Source organism: Poromitra crassiceps (genome assembly GCF_964638095.1).
Source record: "Poromitra crassiceps genome assembly, chromosome: 6".
NCBI lineage: Eukaryota > Metazoa > Chordata > Actinopteri > Beryciformes > Melamphaidae > Poromitra > Poromitra crassiceps.
This window is the reverse complement of record NC_139627.1, coordinates 5,804,463-5,821,067: the sequence shown is the minus strand read 5'-3', so window position 1 is coordinate 5,821,067 and position 16,605 is coordinate 5,804,463. Positions and strand designations below refer to the sequence as shown.

General features: G+C 43.6%; 2 protein-coding genes across 2 annotated transcripts in view; one reads left to right on the top strand and one right to left on the bottom strand.

Annotated features, from left to right (window-relative positions):
- Positions 1–746: 746 nt before the first annotated feature.
- mmp23ba (matrix metallopeptidase 23ba) lies at positions 747–11,732 on the top strand. Its single transcript, XM_083639401.1, has 8 exons — positions 747–972; positions 3,982–4,118; positions 4,843–4,982; positions 6,429–6,596; positions 6,709–6,873; positions 8,155–8,265; positions 10,512–10,638; positions 11,441–11,732. The coding sequence occupies exons 1-8, from the start codon at positions 826–828 to the stop codon at positions 11,613–11,615; spliced, it is 1,170 nt and encodes a 389-aa protein (XP_083495527.1). The 5' UTR covers positions 747–825; the 3' UTR covers positions 11,616–11,732.
- A 2,759-nt stretch (positions 11,733–14,491) lies between these two features.
- The window catches only part of LOC310778838 (cyclin-dependent kinase 11B-like), a gene marked incomplete at its 5' end in the record, with an annotated part of 42,539 nt that continues 40,425 nt past the window's right edge, over positions 14,492–16,605 (bottom strand). Inside the window, one exon of the mRNA XM_083639282.1 lies at positions 14,492–15,397. Coding sequence (XP_083495408.1) covers positions 15,305–15,397 — 93 coding nt within the window. The 3' untranslated portion in view covers positions 14,492–15,304. The remainder of the gene's footprint in view (positions 15,398–16,605) is intronic.

The window sequence follows — 16,605 nt, the reverse complement described above, 5'->3', positions numbered from 1 at the left end:
GAATGTAAGGCCCCTGGTGCATTACCAGCACCAGGCCAAAAAAAAAAAATCCATTCCAACTAGGCCTACCTGTTGGAAATTCTTGCCCCATCTATTCTGGTATTTGCCACGTACCGCATGTGTAAAAAGGCCCAAGGCAGAAATGTTCCCTGAAAGGTCCGAGTAATGAAGCTACTGTGTGTGAAAGAGGTCTCTATTAAATGTCGGGACTTTGCCATTTAATGACTTGACGCCCCGGCTGTATTATTTTCCAGCAGCCTTGCCTGTTGAAAAGCCAGCTGACGTTGCTTTAACTGAACCCTGGGGGCTGCCTGGCTGCATGACCGCACTTGACGGACAGAGAAGCTTGCTTTTCATTAAGAAGTCTCGACGCTGCCTGACCCCATGCCCCATCTAAAATAATGTGAAACCAGACCTCTGTCTGGCAGACGCACAGACAGACAGGCGGATAAACAGAAAGACAGAGAGACAGGCAGGCAAGCAGACAGACAGACAGACAGACAGACAGACAGACAGACAGATATTAGACAGACAGGCGGATAAACAGAAAATACAGAGAGACAGGCAGGCAGACAGACAGACAGACAGCCGGTAGCCTACTGTACGGAACGGAAGAGACGCTTTGATGCAGTCAGCACCGCGGCGCGTCCACAAGCCGGTGTGTCCGCAGGCTGGACCCACCGCACAGGACAGGAGTACCAGGAGCAGCAGACAGGCGGGAGATGCCACTGACGAGCGCTCCAGTCCCCGGGCATAGATGGTAAAGCTGTGTAGTCTTCGTTGCGGGAGTGTTTTTCGTCGTGGAGGTGTGATATCGCAGCACTCATGCCTGCTGCAGGCAGAAGTGTCCCGCGGCAGACAGGCTGGCCTGTGGCGGGCCGCGCCGCTCTGCTGGCCGCAGCGCTGCTCGGCTGTGTGGGGCTGGGGCTGATCACAGGCACCGCCGCCTTCCCCGCCTGGACGCGCCTGGAGGTATGCTGCCTGTGACTACCGTTTACACCAGCCTGTTGTTTGTCTGTCTGTTGTGTCATTATCAACTGTCATTTAATGTAAATAAATAGCCTATAAAAGTTAACGCCGAAGTGCTGCGCTCTCGTGTGGAAAGATGCTGGACAAACTCCATTCAGATAAACTGTTATTTTCGTGTTGTCTTCCTTATCGGCAAATACGTCGTAGACCCTTTCTATCACCCCTCAAAAGCCACTCTGCAGTTCGGCGTATATTAAATCCACGGTGTATCGCTTACTTCATTAAAAACTAAACTTTTGGAAGTTGTCCAACTGCTATTCCCAGTCTTTTTGCACCTTAAATGCACAGGGAAAGACGGCAGTGTGCGGACTCCACTGTGAACCGATTCTAAATGTTGAGATTTTCTTTAAATAAAATGTTGCATGGGTAAATTAATATGCCGGATTCGCCAGAAGATCGAGAATATGTCTTACGTTATGTCCCACAAGGTGTGTGCATTTGCTGGTGAGCAAGGCAACATTAAATAGTCAGAAATTTGAATGGAGTTTAGCGTGTCTTTGAAAACGGCACTTGTGCCATAAGTGAACATAAAGTGCCTTTTAAACATAAAGTCTGGATCATGTCAGGCTAGAGAGATCCAAGGTTGATCTTTATTTGTGCCAAAGCGTGAGATTAGATTCACAGCAGATCTAACAAGACATGACACATAAAGGACTGTGCTGGGCGTACAACACTACACCTCATAAATCTCTGAACACAAGAATCCTGCCCGAGGTCAGGGAAGAACACATTGTATAAAACATTGGCCCGAGGATAATGCAATACAGAAATATTATCATTAGCACCGGATCTGCACCAACATCAACAACACTGGAGACTGGCTGCCTCTGCTTCATTATCAGGCGAAGGAAATGAAAGAAAGGAAATTCTGCATCCATTAGTCTGGGAGTAGCAGACACAGGAAAGGAGGTTAGCATGTAAAGAATACAAAGTGGACCTTCAAAAGCTTCCCCAGTAAGAAAGCAGAGTTGCAAGTTTTCATAGAATAATAATATGTATTCCTTAATAGCAGTGGTTCTCCGAAGTGGGGTCCAGGGACCCCCAGGGGTCCTTGAGGGGGTCCCCAGCAAAAAGGGTAATCATTTATTTTCAATAGTTCCATCCATAAGTAACACAATGACAGAATAACTACAGAATAACTATATGACTATTTTGGTCATGTGTTTCATACACTTTCTGCAATAAAACATCTAAGTAAAAATCTTATCAGATGGGGGACCCTGGGACAAAATCATATCAAATGGGGGGTCTGTGGTCTAATTTGTGTCAGTTAAGGGTTCCTCCTTGAGTTTGAGAACCACTGCCTTATATCAAGATTGAAGGCTAATGTGATTACGGGCCCCTTTTCCTCATTTTCTGAAAGTATTGCATAAGTATTTCTGTTTGACATCAGCCCAAGGTCAGAATCACGGTCCAACTTCAAGTGTCGGAAAGTGCTTTTGTCGCTTTAATCCATTTTGGAATAAAGGCAGCCTATACATTTGATAGCACTTACTATTATGAATGATCTCAGCCAAAGCAAAGCCAGACTTTGATTGAACTCGCAGCATATTTACGATAGCACTCAAATGCAAAGCACCATGGACGGCCTTTAATTGACTGCTGTAAAGGGAGAGTACAATCCAGGTGTTCTTATTTGGAGTCTTATTTGCCCCTCCCATTGAGATATATGGCCCCTCCCCAAAGGAACATCAGACGCAACCTATCTGTGAAATGTATCATAATGTTTGGAGAGCGCTTTTACTGCTGACCACTTCCTCTTTCCATCAGATGGAATGCCCTTCACATGAAGATGTAATACGTAACATTCACATGCAAGAGTAGTTAGTAGTAACTGTAAAAAATGCAATAGGGTTTAATATCCACTTCTAGAAATGTCAAACATTTTCTACAGTATGCAATATGCATGTACACTCCACTGCCTGTCAAAAGTTTGGATACACCACATTTTTCTCTGTTTATACTATTTTCAACAGTGTAGAATAATAGTAAAGACATCAAAACTATGAAATACTAAAAAAACGATATACAGTATAGATTCTGCCCTTTGCCTTGATGGAAAGGGAAAGGCTTTGGAAATAAATTCATACATAGGATCAATTCCACTATTTATTTAAAGATATTTTTTGCCATTTTATGCTTTACTTGACAGAGTGAGAGAGAGAGAGAGAGAGAGAGAGAGAGAGAGGGAGAGAGAGAGAGAGAGAGAGAGGGAGGAAGGAAGGTATGGGAGATAGAGAGACATGTTGGGACATACACCCGGGCCGGCTTTGAACCCGCAGGGGGAAGGCCTGAACCTTATGTCACCTTATGGTTTTTGAACTTGTGATGGTTTGTATCTCTTGTTCTTTTCATTCTTGATTGTTCTCTATATTGTTTATATATAATGCTATGTGTTACTGTCCAGTTTTTATAAGACCAGGGACCATGTTGGAAATAAGTGTTGGGGTCACACTTTCACATGTCATCCGTTGGATTTTGTTGTCTTCTATATCCATAAATAAAATAAAATAAAATAAAGAAACAATTTTCAAGCAGAAGCCTTCATATCAAAATGGCTTTAAGATGATGTTGAAAAACAGTGCATGCAATCAGGTGGGTCCAACCTTTTGACGGGTAGAGTGTATCCAACATCTATGGCTTCAGAGCCCTGGAGTAGTTCAGTTGACCATCAAGCGGTGTTATTGGCTGGTCGCTATACAACCCTCTACACAATGTATCCGCCTAAATACGTCCTGGCCACAGCCAAACAAATGTAAACAGCACCAAAATCAGGCAGGGGGCAGCGTCTGTTCACATAAACACATTGCCACAGTATTGTGTGGGTCAGAATTTATGTTTTTGAGGGGAAACTTTTCTATAACGAAAAAAAATGAAACAGTTGCATAGTACTGTATACCTTTAATTGAATGTAATGTAAGGTGGTTAATCAAAGGTTTTTATTTGTCCAAGGAAGAAGCTCACACCAGTGTGTTGCTCATTGGGATCCGCAAAGACGCCCGCTCACAAGTGCTCCACCTGTCCAGGAACAAGCGCTACACCCTCACGCCAGAGCGCCTCAAGTGGGACAAGTTCAAGCTAACCTACAAGTATTCATGTTTACTTCCTATTCAAGCTAACATACAAGTATTCATGTTTACTTCCTATGCTAGTCGGTTAGCTCCTCAAAGCTCTTTATCTACTCCCCCCCATGTCAGTGGAGATGCCATTGAAGTGAACAGGGCCACCTGACAATGCTGTGGTCAGCTGATAACGGTGTAGCACAACACAGCTTGCTGCTGTGCTTCTAATGAGAACAAAGCATCGTCAGTGCTGTAAACTTAGGAGACAATGTAAATATCAGACTTTTGGACCCACAGTGCCGTCGTTAAGACTAGAAAACACTTGGATTACACCGCACAGACTGAATGGAGACATTGTGTTGACATGTTCTACCTTTTGGTGCTGTCAAAAGATGGTCCTGTTCACTTAGGAGAAGGCTGAGATGGAACCACGGGTGTGTTTGGTGGTCCGACTCCTACCAACTTCAGTGGCATTTCCACTGACACGGGGGCGAGTAGATGACAGAACTTCATTTTGGGCTGAACGATTCCTCTAAGAGGCTGAGTTTTACAAGCTGCTGAAAATTATATCTTCTACTGACTGATCAATTTCTGACTTTTATTCAAAGGCAACCCAATAATAGAATATCAAATCTCAGTAATGTTGCTCTTCCCATAGTGCTTGTGGGAATTCTAGTCTGTCTAAACAGTAAACATTGTTTTTTGGCATATTCTATATATTAAGTACACCATGGTATTATTTTCTGAGCAGGTTGCTGTCCTTTCCAACAAACTTGATGAATGCCAGCGACACGCGCAGAGGCATCGCCAAGGCATTTGGCATGTGGAGTGATGTCTCACCCTTCAGCTTCAGAGAGGTGCCAGCTGACCAAGAGGCAGACATGAAGATAGGTGGGCACCTCTGCAGGTGGATACATCAATGGGCCTTTTTCACAGCAGCCATTTTGTGCCTCAAAGGCAGGGTAAACACAGGTGCAACCAAAACATTAATGAGGGCCCCAGCACTGGAACACCTAAATGGATTGGAAGTTGGAAACCCTCATTAATGTTTTGGGTTGCACCTGTGTTTACCCTGCCTTTGAGACACAAAATGAGTGCTGTGAAAAGGCCGATCCTAAACACATGTTCCTTGGCTGGGGAACTGGTCGTGGGCTTTGTCGTTCCAGCTTGTCTCTTGGCGCGCTGTCATCGCCGAAGCGTCTCTGCCTCCAAGCTCATTAAATCACACTGTGACACTATATTATTATTACTGAGCTTATATTGCTCATGATTCATACCTCGGTTTGTACCACACACAAAAAAAATGTCATAACAACTTCCATACATGTCGGCTCAGGGTGAAGCCACCTAAATGATGTATGATCTGTCCCTTTGGGTGCAACCTCCAGGGTCCGCCATAAATCCTCAGTGAGAAAAATGGTCGTCACCCTGCGGGGCGAAGCCTAGAAGAAGTAGTTCTGTTCTTTGTAATTCATCGTCTCCAGGCTGCACTGAATACGGGAGCGAGGCTTTCCCGAAGGTTGCCACTCGTTTCAAGCACTTTTCAAGGACGTTATTTCAAAATTACAGGCCAATAATTCAGAGAGATGTTCACATATACCGGTCTCGTAGGTCCTCTTAATGCAAATTTGTTTCCAGTCATGCTCACAAATCGGAATGAATCATTAACACATAAACTCAAAGCAATCTTGACCAGCAATGACCCAGCGCAGCGTGGAGAGTCATACTGTGACAGTGTAGATAATAAGAAAGTCTATCAAGCTTAGCCCATCAATTTTGAGACGACGGAGCACACGAGGCTCAAACCCAAGAGATTCCGGTAGGCTAATTTCAAGCACTTTTAAGGACCTCTTCATAAATCCAAGCACTTTCCAGACCTGTGGCAACCCTCTGTCCCTCCTCGGCTCTGAGGCATCTCTCTCTCTATTGGCAGGCTTATGTCTCTCTCTCTCTGAGGCCATTTACACCTGGCGTTAACATGCGTTTTCTGCCATCAGATTGCAATCAGATTGTATTTGATCACTTCAGCCTGATTCCATTTACACCTGGCGTTAACATGCATTTTCTGCAATCTGATTGCAATCAGATTGCAGAAATGGGTGTCCTCTCAATCCGCATAAAGTTGCTGTATCCAGATTGAGAGGACACATGCATTTACACTTATGTTCAATGTGTACACAATGCATCCCTGACCACCTCCGGAGGTGGTTTGCCCGATCAGATTGCAATCCATCTTCAATGCGTTTTGGGGGCGTTTACACCTGGCATTTCAAGTGATAAAACACAATGTGATTGCAATCTGTTAACGCCAGGTGTAAATGGCCTCTCTGTTGGCAGGCTTCTACCCCATCAACCACACTGACTGCCTGCAGTCCTACCTGCACCATTGCTTTGACGGCATCACTGGAGAACTGGCCCACGCCTTCTTCCCACCAACAGGCGAGATCCACTTTGACGACCATGAGTACTGGATTCTGGGAAACATGCGCTTCAGCTGGAAAAAAGGCATGTATCTTTAGCACGTTTGTTGAAATTGTGAGTATTTAAGCGGTAGCATGATGGATGCGGGGAGGTGCAACTGAAACACAGAATAATCCAGTGTGTGTTGGCGGTGCAGGGGTGTGGCTGACGGACCTGGTCCACGTGGCAGCTCATGAGATCGGCCATGTCCTGGGACTCATGCACTCGCTCAACCCCAAAGCTATCATGCACCTGAACGCAACTCTGACAGGGCGCAAGCTCATCACACAGGATGAGGTGTGGGGTTTGCACCGACTCTACGGTATGTTCACAATCCCCATTTCACACATGCTGTTAGGGATGTAGAACAGGGCTTCATGGAACTTTTCAGCCCAGGACACAATGAGACATTTCTTCTTTTGGTCTAGGGATGCATGCCGATTACAATTCTTACACTTGACACGTGGAGAACCACCAGAACAAGAGTAGGTCACAACCAAAACATTAAGAAGTCAGAGCCGAGCAGCGGACAGCGTCAACTCTTTTAAATCTCTTCTCAAAACTGACCTTTTTAGAGAAGCTTATCATTTACGAATGCATTGTATATTTACTAGTCTTAGGTATAGATAGTATTCGATCAGCATCATCACGGTCGCCACGGTCATATTGTTGACATACCGTCCTGCACGCACAGCGATGCCTTATTGTCGTTTCTGTTAAGGTCTATTAGAAAATAGCGATGGTGATGACATCAATAAAAACCCCAGGGTTGTTTGTATGCTGCCGTTAATGCCTGCAATAAACAAAAGAAAAAATGAGGTGAACAGACTTTGCTGTGACGAGCTGGCAGAAAGTTTCACCTGTCTCTCCTAACTATCCACACACCTCTCCTGTGCTGACGTATCCTCAGTCTCGCTCCCTTCACGTCTGTGGACGGTAGAGATAGCATAGAAACAAACAACGGGGCTTTATTGCTGTCATTACTAGAGCCATGTATAACACAGGCCACCATCCAAACACAACAGGAACCCTAATGGCAGCTAGCCTCCTATAGGCACTGCTCTCACATAAGGTGTCACTAGTTGAGAGCTGCGCTATGTCAACAACATGGCCGCAGCGACTGTGATGACGCTGATCGAATATATTTAAACCTTCACCTTAATGGTGTTTTTAATTATGTGTTGTGTTGTTCTAAGCTGTAAAGTGCTTTGAGTTTTGAGTCTATATAAAATGTATTATTATTATTATTATTATTATTATTATTATTATTATTATAAGAAACCAGTCAATCATCGAGCATTTGAGCACAATTAAAGTGTAATTTTATCAGCCTCTCATATCTTCAGAAATGTTTGTTTTGGGCCGATGCCGATATTTCATTTTAAAGCCATGATTGATGACGTGCTGATATCGTGCATCCCCAGTCTGGCTCAATTTCGGCAAATGATTCCGAAGGCCAGTGAATATTGTACAAACTCTACTCTCATGAGTCATCATTAGTGTGTGTTATGGTGAGTCATTCCCATTGGAAGCAAATGCACATCACATCTCCAAAGTGCTTCACTGCAGGCTGAAAGTTGCTGTCTGATCTCCTCTCCTCCAGGATGTTTGGACCGCTTATTTATCTGTCCGGCCTGGGCTCGGAAAGGCTATTGCGACAGCAAGCGCAAGCTGATGCAGAAGCACTGCCCCTCCAGCTGTGACTTCTGTTATGGTAAGACGGAGCAGGAGTCCAGAGGAAAAAAAAAGACTTCTCTCAATTGAGCGGCACAGGGAGCTGCTGTGAACCGTTTGCCAATGGAGCAACGGGAGCCAACAGGTCCAGCCCGGTCCAGCCATGCAGAACTGCCATGAGGGTTTTCAAACATCGCATTTGAAGGGAGATTAGCGATCGCCACTGGAGGAAGACTTGCTCAATTGTGTAGTCCTTCAGTGTCCTGTTGTTTAGTCCTAAAAACACAATTTCAGACGGACAAGCCCGTCTTTATTGTCACACGATTACAATCAACACATGCATGGAGGGCCACAACACACACATGCTGACGGTGGCCGGTGAAATTTGTCCTCTGCATTTAACCCATCCTGGCTTTGTCCTTTCCTCCGGGGGGGAGGCCAGGAGCAGTGGTCGCTTTCTCGTACAGCGCCCGGGGACCGACTTCGGATGTTGTCGTCACTGGTCGGATGACGATGACGATCTGATCTTCTGCATGTTTTTAGTGGGGGGTTATATACGGAGGAACCCCCCTGGGGGAGCACGGGGAGAACATGCAAACTCCACACAGACAGAAAGGCCCTTACGACGAGATACCCCAACTGGGCAGTGAGGATATGGGGGGGAACACAACCACAGCGCCCACAGTGTCCCAGGCGAGAATCGAACTCAGGACCTTCTGACTGCGAGGCGACAGCTCTACCACTGAGCCACCGTGCGCCTCCCCTGTGAAGTTCCTGGAGAACTTCAGTGTCCTGTTGTTTAGTCCTGGAGAACTTCAGTGTCCTGTTGTTTAGTCCTGGAGAACTTCAGTGACCCGGGAAGGCAATGTGTGTTTTAGCACAGAACTTCAACAGAATTAGAGTTGCAACGATTAATCAATGTCATCGTTCGACAGAAAATTAATTGACAATCAATTTGACATCATTTTGAGTAATTGTTTATGTAAAAAAAAAAGAATAGAATAGAATAGAATATAAAAAGTGACTATTTTCTGGTTTCTTTACTCCTCTATGACAGTAAACTGAATATATTTGGGTTGTGGACAAAACAAGACATTTGAGGGCGTCATCTTGGGCTTTGGGAAACACTGAACGTAATTTTTCACCATTTTCTGACATTTTATAGACCAAGCAACTAATCGATTAATCGAGAAAATAATTGACAGATTAATCAATAATGAAAATAATCGTTAGATGCAGGAAGCCCTACTGGTTTTTCTCAATGAAGTACTAATAAAGTATGGGCACTCTTATTAGTGAAATGCAGTGTTGCTGAGGTCCCCTGTTGCACAACAGGAAAGGGCTCCTCCTCACCGTCACAGCACATAGATTGTTGTGGATTTCTGACTTTTTTTTTGTCCGCAACAAGGGACAGTGTGGAGAGGCAAGAGGATACGAGTCCTGGCTCACAGTAATCTGTTCCTCATTGTTGATTGGGAGACGTTGTACGGCTGTGGAAAATTCCTGAGTGATTCCAAACCGCTGGAATTTCAGACTGTGGCTTGAGGGTTAGAGACACACAAGGTCCATTTGGATTTTTGCGGCATTAACGAGAACGACTGTTTTTTAAGCAAGACTATCGGCTGATCACGAGGCGGCCCGTCGCGTTTGTCCAAAGCCAGATGTGAGAGATGACATTGATAAGACAGTTTGCGGCGCCAGCAGCTCACAAGTTATAATAAGCTCAGTAAGTGTCTGATGTGATATAACATTTGTACTAAATACTTTAGAGGTTATCAAACGCTTGGCAATGCAATTGTTACGCGTCAGCTCAACAAAGTTTCACCACTCACAACATGACTTTAAGACACCAAGATTATGACATAACAAGTGTCTTGTCTGACTGGATCATCTCTTCCGTCTCTCTCTTTAACCAATTATTTTTCTCGTCCTAGCACTTGACTCTTACATGACTGTTCTATGGTGAAAGGAATATTTAATCCTCACCATCCAATTTTGACATTTATATTCTGTAATTTGGTTACTTGTAATTTTGTCAATCCAGGTACTCAGTCTACTGTTGCACTCACAGTCAGTCTCTTTGAATGTAGGGCAATATATCAACATTATATCCATATCGTGATATGAGACTAGATATTTGTGATGTGGCATAAATGTTGTCTTTAACCCGTTTTAAAGGCTGTAAAGTGTTGTAATTTTCTTAACTTACCAGACTGTTATTTGTCTTTACCGACTTAGCGGTAGTCATTATATGTTACTCAAGAGTTGCCCGCCGTTTCTCTACAGAATTCCCTTTCCCCACGGTGACGCCCACCACGAGCCCCCCGAGGACCAAACATAAGCTGGTAGCCGAGGGCAGGAAGCTCACGTTCCGCTGTGGGAAGAAAATTGCATCGAAGAAAGGCAAAGTATAGTGAGTATTGTCTCCTCCTGTATCACACCATCTTAACCCATTGATACCTGATTTGTGTGTATCCCTTTAAGACCGCGAACCGCATCTTATTAAAGGGATACACACACAAATGAGGGATATACACGCAAATGCTGCATCAGGTATCAATGGGTTAACTCGCTGACGTTATTATCGCACCAGAGTTCCGCAGAGATTACCTATTTCTGCAGGCCAACCCAGAAGTCACGCACTTCCTGGCCCCCTCGTCGGGAAGTCGATGGGATTTTTGTATGAAGATTTGTGTTTTATTTAAATGTTAAATGCCTGAAATAAGGCAGTGTTCAGTAAGATCATCTTAACAAATGAGGACCACTTTTATGATTTTTAAAGCATTTTCTGAAAGTAGTGATTTAAAAAAAAATACATTCACGCTTCAAAAATAATAAAAGTAGTCCTTATTTGCTAAACACAAAGTTTGCAGTTTCATAAACTTGTGTTAACCATAGGCATACTAATATTGTGGCGTACCACAGCAGAGACAATGGGGAGAGACATTCACCTGTTGGTCGGGGGCCCTTTAAGAGGCGCGGAGGGTTCAGGTGGGGAACACAATGGTTTGGGGAGTAGGCTACAAAGCAACATGTTAGCAGCCCGCTTTGACATGTATGATCGCAGTTGAAGTGTGAGAAATAAATCCAGTCAGATACAACCTTTGGTTTTGGGTCTTTCTCCCGCACTTCCACAATATTAATAATTGATTGGATTTATATAGCGCCTTTCTAGATACTCAAAGTGCCATTTACCGCTTGACCCCCTGTCTTAGTTGGTACAAGGACGGGGAGCTGCTGGAGTTCTCCCACCCGGGCTACATCTCCTTGAAAGACGACCACATCAGCATCGTGGCCAACGCCATCAATGAAGGCACTTACACCTGCATCGTGAGGAAGAAGAACAAAGTCCTCACCAACTACTCCTGGAGGGTACGCGTGCGCTTCTGAAGGGCCCCTGGGCACATATTTCTATGTATTTTTGTTATCTTTTCTTTCAACTCCCCCACACAACGGTCTATTGTCAATTATTTGTAATTTTGTAAATACATTTTCATATGTGCAAAAATAAACATTCCATGACAAGTAGTATTGTTGTGAAAAGGTGTTTCCAACAAGTTCTGAGTTCATATGAAAGTAGACATCTTGAAACAGACAAGTGGAACTTCATCTCAAAATAGGGTCCAGGGACACCCAAGGATCTTTGAGGGGATCCCCAGCAAAATGAGAAATTGTTTATTATCACTATAATTTAAATAAATAGAAATGATGCCAGTTAGATAATGTAAGAGAATATTCATATCCTAAACTTGACTTATCGCGATTAGGTCCCACGTACAGTGAAGACAGTGCTACAATTAAAGGAACATGCCAACATATGCCTATTTGCCATATTGCCGATAGCAAGATGAGAAGATCCATACCCTTCTCAGTGTGCGTGCAGTACAGTGATGTGCCCCTCCTGCTAGTTAGCTTAGCACAATGGTTGGTAGTCTGCGGAAAGGGTTAGCCTACCCGTAAAGTCACCAAATACTGTACACATTCCAAAAGGCCAAAATGCTCCTATGTACATGTATGTTGTGACTTGTGCATTTCACCACGTTATGAAATAATGCAAAAATGATGAGACATTGTCATTTATAAAGCAAAATACATAGTCGAACCTTCTGGTTTTGTCAGGAAAGTAGTTGCTTCGGAAATGTCTTGTAAATTTTCATTATTATTTCAGTGTGGTGACGAGTCACAACATGTACATAAGAGTGTTTTGACACTGATAGAATGTTTATTTTTGGTGACTTAACGGGGTAGGCTAGCCTGTTCCATGGCCTACCAGTCATTGTGCTAAGCTAACTAGCAGGAGGGGCACGTCGCTACTTTCTACTGCACGCACAGAGAAGAGAAGGGCATCTATCTTGTCTTACTATTAGGAATATGGCAAATAGGCCAATCTCCCAAAATGTTGCAGTGTTCCTTCAAATACTAAATCAATAATGAATCTTAGCATGTGTGTCCCTGGAAAAGAATGTTATTCAGTGAAGGTCTGTGGCCCTAATGTGTTTCTATTTGGGCATCTGTGACATGAAAACATTGGAGAAAGCCTTGCTCTAATGCATATTTACACACTGAGCAAACAGAGCTACTCAGGCCATTTGTATCATTTACACACGGACCAAACAGAGCTACTCAGGCCATTTGTATCATTTACACACGGACCAACCAGAGCTACTCAGGCCATTTGTATCATTTACACACGGACCAAACAGAGCTACTCAGGCCATTTGTATCATTTACACATGGACCAAACAGAGCTACTCAGGCCATTTGTATAATTTACACATGGACCAAACAGAGCTACTCATGCCATTTGTATCATTTACACACGGACCAAACAGAGCTACTCAGGCCATTTGTATCATTTACACACGGACCAAACAGAGCTACTCAGGCCATTTGTATAATTTACACATGGACCAAACAGAGCTACTCATGCCATTTGTATCATTTACACACGGACCAACCAGAGCTACTCAGGCCATTTGTATCATTTACACACGGACCAAACAGAGCTACTCAGGCCATTTGTATCATTTACACATGGACCAAACAGAGCTACTCAGGCCATTTGTATAATTTACACATGGACCAAACAGAGCTACTCATGCCATTTGTATCATTTACACACGGACCAAACAGAGCTACTCAGGCCATTTGTATCATTTACACACGGACCAAACAGAGCTACTCAGGCCATTTGTATCATTTACACACGGACCAACCAGAGCTACTCAGGCCATTTGTATCATTTACACACGGACCAAACAGAGCTACTCAGGCCATTTGTATCATTTACACATGGACCAAACAGAGCTACTCAGGCCATTTGTATAATTTACACATGGACCAAACAGAGCTACTCATGCCATTTGTATCATTTACACATGGACCAAACAGAGCTACTCAGGCCATTTGTATCATTTACACATGGACCAAACAGAGCTACTCAGGCCAGAATAAGCAATGTTGTCTACAGCCTTTGGAACTATTTGGCCCTTCCTCCACATATGGAACACCTCAGACGTCTAGCTTAGTTTACTAGCCTCACAGCGAGGCCAAGGATCTGCCTCCAGAGAGCCAGCAGTCAGTTCCACTACCAAGCAGCTTACTCAACACAATCAGGTGTGATAATCCACAGAAGGCTTTAGGAGGGGGGACCCATAGATAAACCTGATTAATGCACTGGTCCTAAAGAGTCCTGAGCCGAGGGGATTTTTCTGTGCCCGTTCCAGTGAAAGCAGCAGGAAGTAGGGCTGGGCGATAAATCAATAGCAATATATATATCGGCAATAGACAATTCATCAATACAATAAGAAAATAGTTCAATATATATCGATATGTCCCTTGATAATGGAGCGTCCTAGAGTGACACTCAAACAGACAAATCCCAGGCGAGCATATCTATTACACAGCTGCAACACTCACTTTGTGTTTTTAATTGTTGTGTTAATTAACATTAACATGATGACCTGTGTGCCTTCATAAATAAGCTGGTTCAAAATAAAGTGGTTAAATTTAACATTTTTTCTCATGGTCTTTATTAAAAATAGGTAATTAAAAATGATAATGATCTATATTGACTGATATGAAATATTTTTATATCGATATATTAGCTATATATATATATATATATATATACACAGTATATATATATATATATATATATATATACCTATATCGCCCAGCCCTAGCAGGAATAAAACAACTGTTTATTTGTCTTCAGCTCAAAATCAAAAGAATTGATAGGTTTAATAGTGAAGTTGTGGAGCCACTTTAACAACAGAGGCAGAGCAAAGAGTGTGGGCCTCTTCTCCCTCACAGAACAAAGTACTGAGACAAAGTGTGCAGTGCAGGATGACATCACTTTTGGACGGCTGCTGCCGAGTTGGGTTCAAGGCCCGTTTTTTTTAGGCTCCGCTTCCCTTCACCTTTTTTCCCCCCTCTCTGGCAGAGAGCAGCTGTGTTTGCAGAGCTCGGACAGAGTTGATAAATATGGTGAAAATGTCAGACAAAATAACGTGTCAAACTTTATTTCTAGCAAAAACATGGTCTCTCTGTCAGCAGGTTAGCTGACGGGACTAAAGTCGTTATGGTTACATTATGCTGGATGGAAAACAGCCCACGCTGCCTACAGTATTATACAGTAGCTCCAGCAGTCAGGAAATACCAACCATTTCTCAAATCTGCTCCTCTCTCGAGTAGAAAAAGGGAAAATTTAACAAACAAAAAAATCAAGCATGAGAACTAAACTACAAACAGACACGAGGACTTGCGGTTGCTCCTCTCCCTGAAGAGCTCAAATGATGGAACTTGTGAATTGACTTTGAAATAATACGGTTAGAGTGGAGAAGAAGCAATGTCCATCAAGGGAGGAAAATCCTGGAAACCCAAACACGGTCAAGCCACCAACCTTGTTGTGTGACAAACAGTCCTGACCGTTTGGCACCAGTTGCAATTTTCCTCAGTGACGCCACGGGACAGTCCTAAAATTAGTCCAGTTCCAAGAGAACTACAAATCCCACAATTCTTTGCTCTCTCACTCTGTTAGGCCGTCTTGTGTCTTTCACTTTGCTCCACTTTAAGGCTCAGAATTTGAGGCTGAAGCCTGGACCGACTGCAGACGCTCCCTGGTTGCTGGTCGTCAGGTGGAAGCCGGTGTCTTTCAGGTCATCGTCGCCCTAGAGAGACCACAGAGAAAATGTTTCATTTCTAGTAGACTATCTCCTTACGCCTCATGCACATCATGAAACGCTAGGCGGCATGCCTCCTGTGAAAGCCTCTTTGACGCTGCAGCTTGATAGGCTGTCTTGCTCTATTTCCGCGTCTGATTGGTCCATTTCAACCTGCCGCAGGAACCGCCCTGCGTTTCGCTGTCGCAGACTAGAGGCAGCTTGTCTCTGAGCGGCCTAATGCTCGCGGGCGGGACTAGGGCGGGACCTTTCGTTAAGCTACCCAATGACAGCTCTTCCTACACATTTCGTCCCCCCACCCTTCTGTGTACATCTACCTGAAAATGTTTCTACAGCTCCAAGCTGGAAGCTGGTTTCCACGCCCACAAAACGCTGCGTCACAGCGGAAAAGCGATTTTGCCATTGTAGGTGTGCATGAGGCGTTAGAGAGACCACAGAGAAAATGTTTAATGTCTAGTAGACTATCTCCTTAGAGAGACCACAGAGAAAATGTTTCATGTCTAGTAGACTATCTCCTTAGAGAGACCATGGAGAAGATGTTAACTCACGTCTAATAGGCTAGCCCCTAGAGCAGTGGTTTTCAAAGTGGGGGCCGACAGGGGGCACTAGGGGGGCCTCAGCAAATTCAGGTAAATGCTAAAAAAACATCTTTATGGGGAAGGAAATGATTCAGTTATATTTGTTAATACTGTAGTATAATAAATAAAGAGTATGTCTTTTTCTTTAATAAAATTGTATAATTCTATTTAGTGTAGTATTAACAAATATAACTGAATCCTTTCCTTCCACATAAAAATCATATTTGCCATGCCCATGTGTCTAATTGCCTGCCAGTCAAAACAACATCACATTCATTGTAATTTCGCCCTGGTGTGGATAATAGGCCTAGTCTGGAACAATGTTTATAATGACATATTGAATATGAAGAAATTTGAAAATATTTGAGATACAATTGTGTAATTATTAGGTTATTACTTAATAAAAGTAAGTAAATATATTCTGAGGTTGTATGAATGTGATTTTTGACATTTCCCCCAAAAAACAGCCCCCGACATCCTGCCACGCTTGTATTGGTGACTATCTTGACGGGTGTGTCGGACTGAGAGCAGTTCAATAAAAAGTCCGGACTGTGAGGACTGCTGAGGAGCTCTAAGGCTTTTTTTAATACGGTGTCACCGGTAACACCGGTGTTGTCA

Coding starts and splice junctions, on each gene's coding strand:
- mmp23ba (XM_083639401.1), top strand. CDS start 826: ATGCCTGCTGCAGGCAGAAGTGTCCCGCGGCAGACAGGCTGGCCTGTG. Junction 8,266..10,511: donor CAGCTGTGACTTCTGTTATG/GTAAGACGGAGC, acceptor GTTTCTCTACAG/AATTCCCTTTCCCCACGGTG. Junction 10,639..11,440: donor TCGAAGAAAGGCAAAGTATA/GTGAGTATTGTC, acceptor CCCCTGTCTTAG/TTGGTACAAGGACGGGGAGC.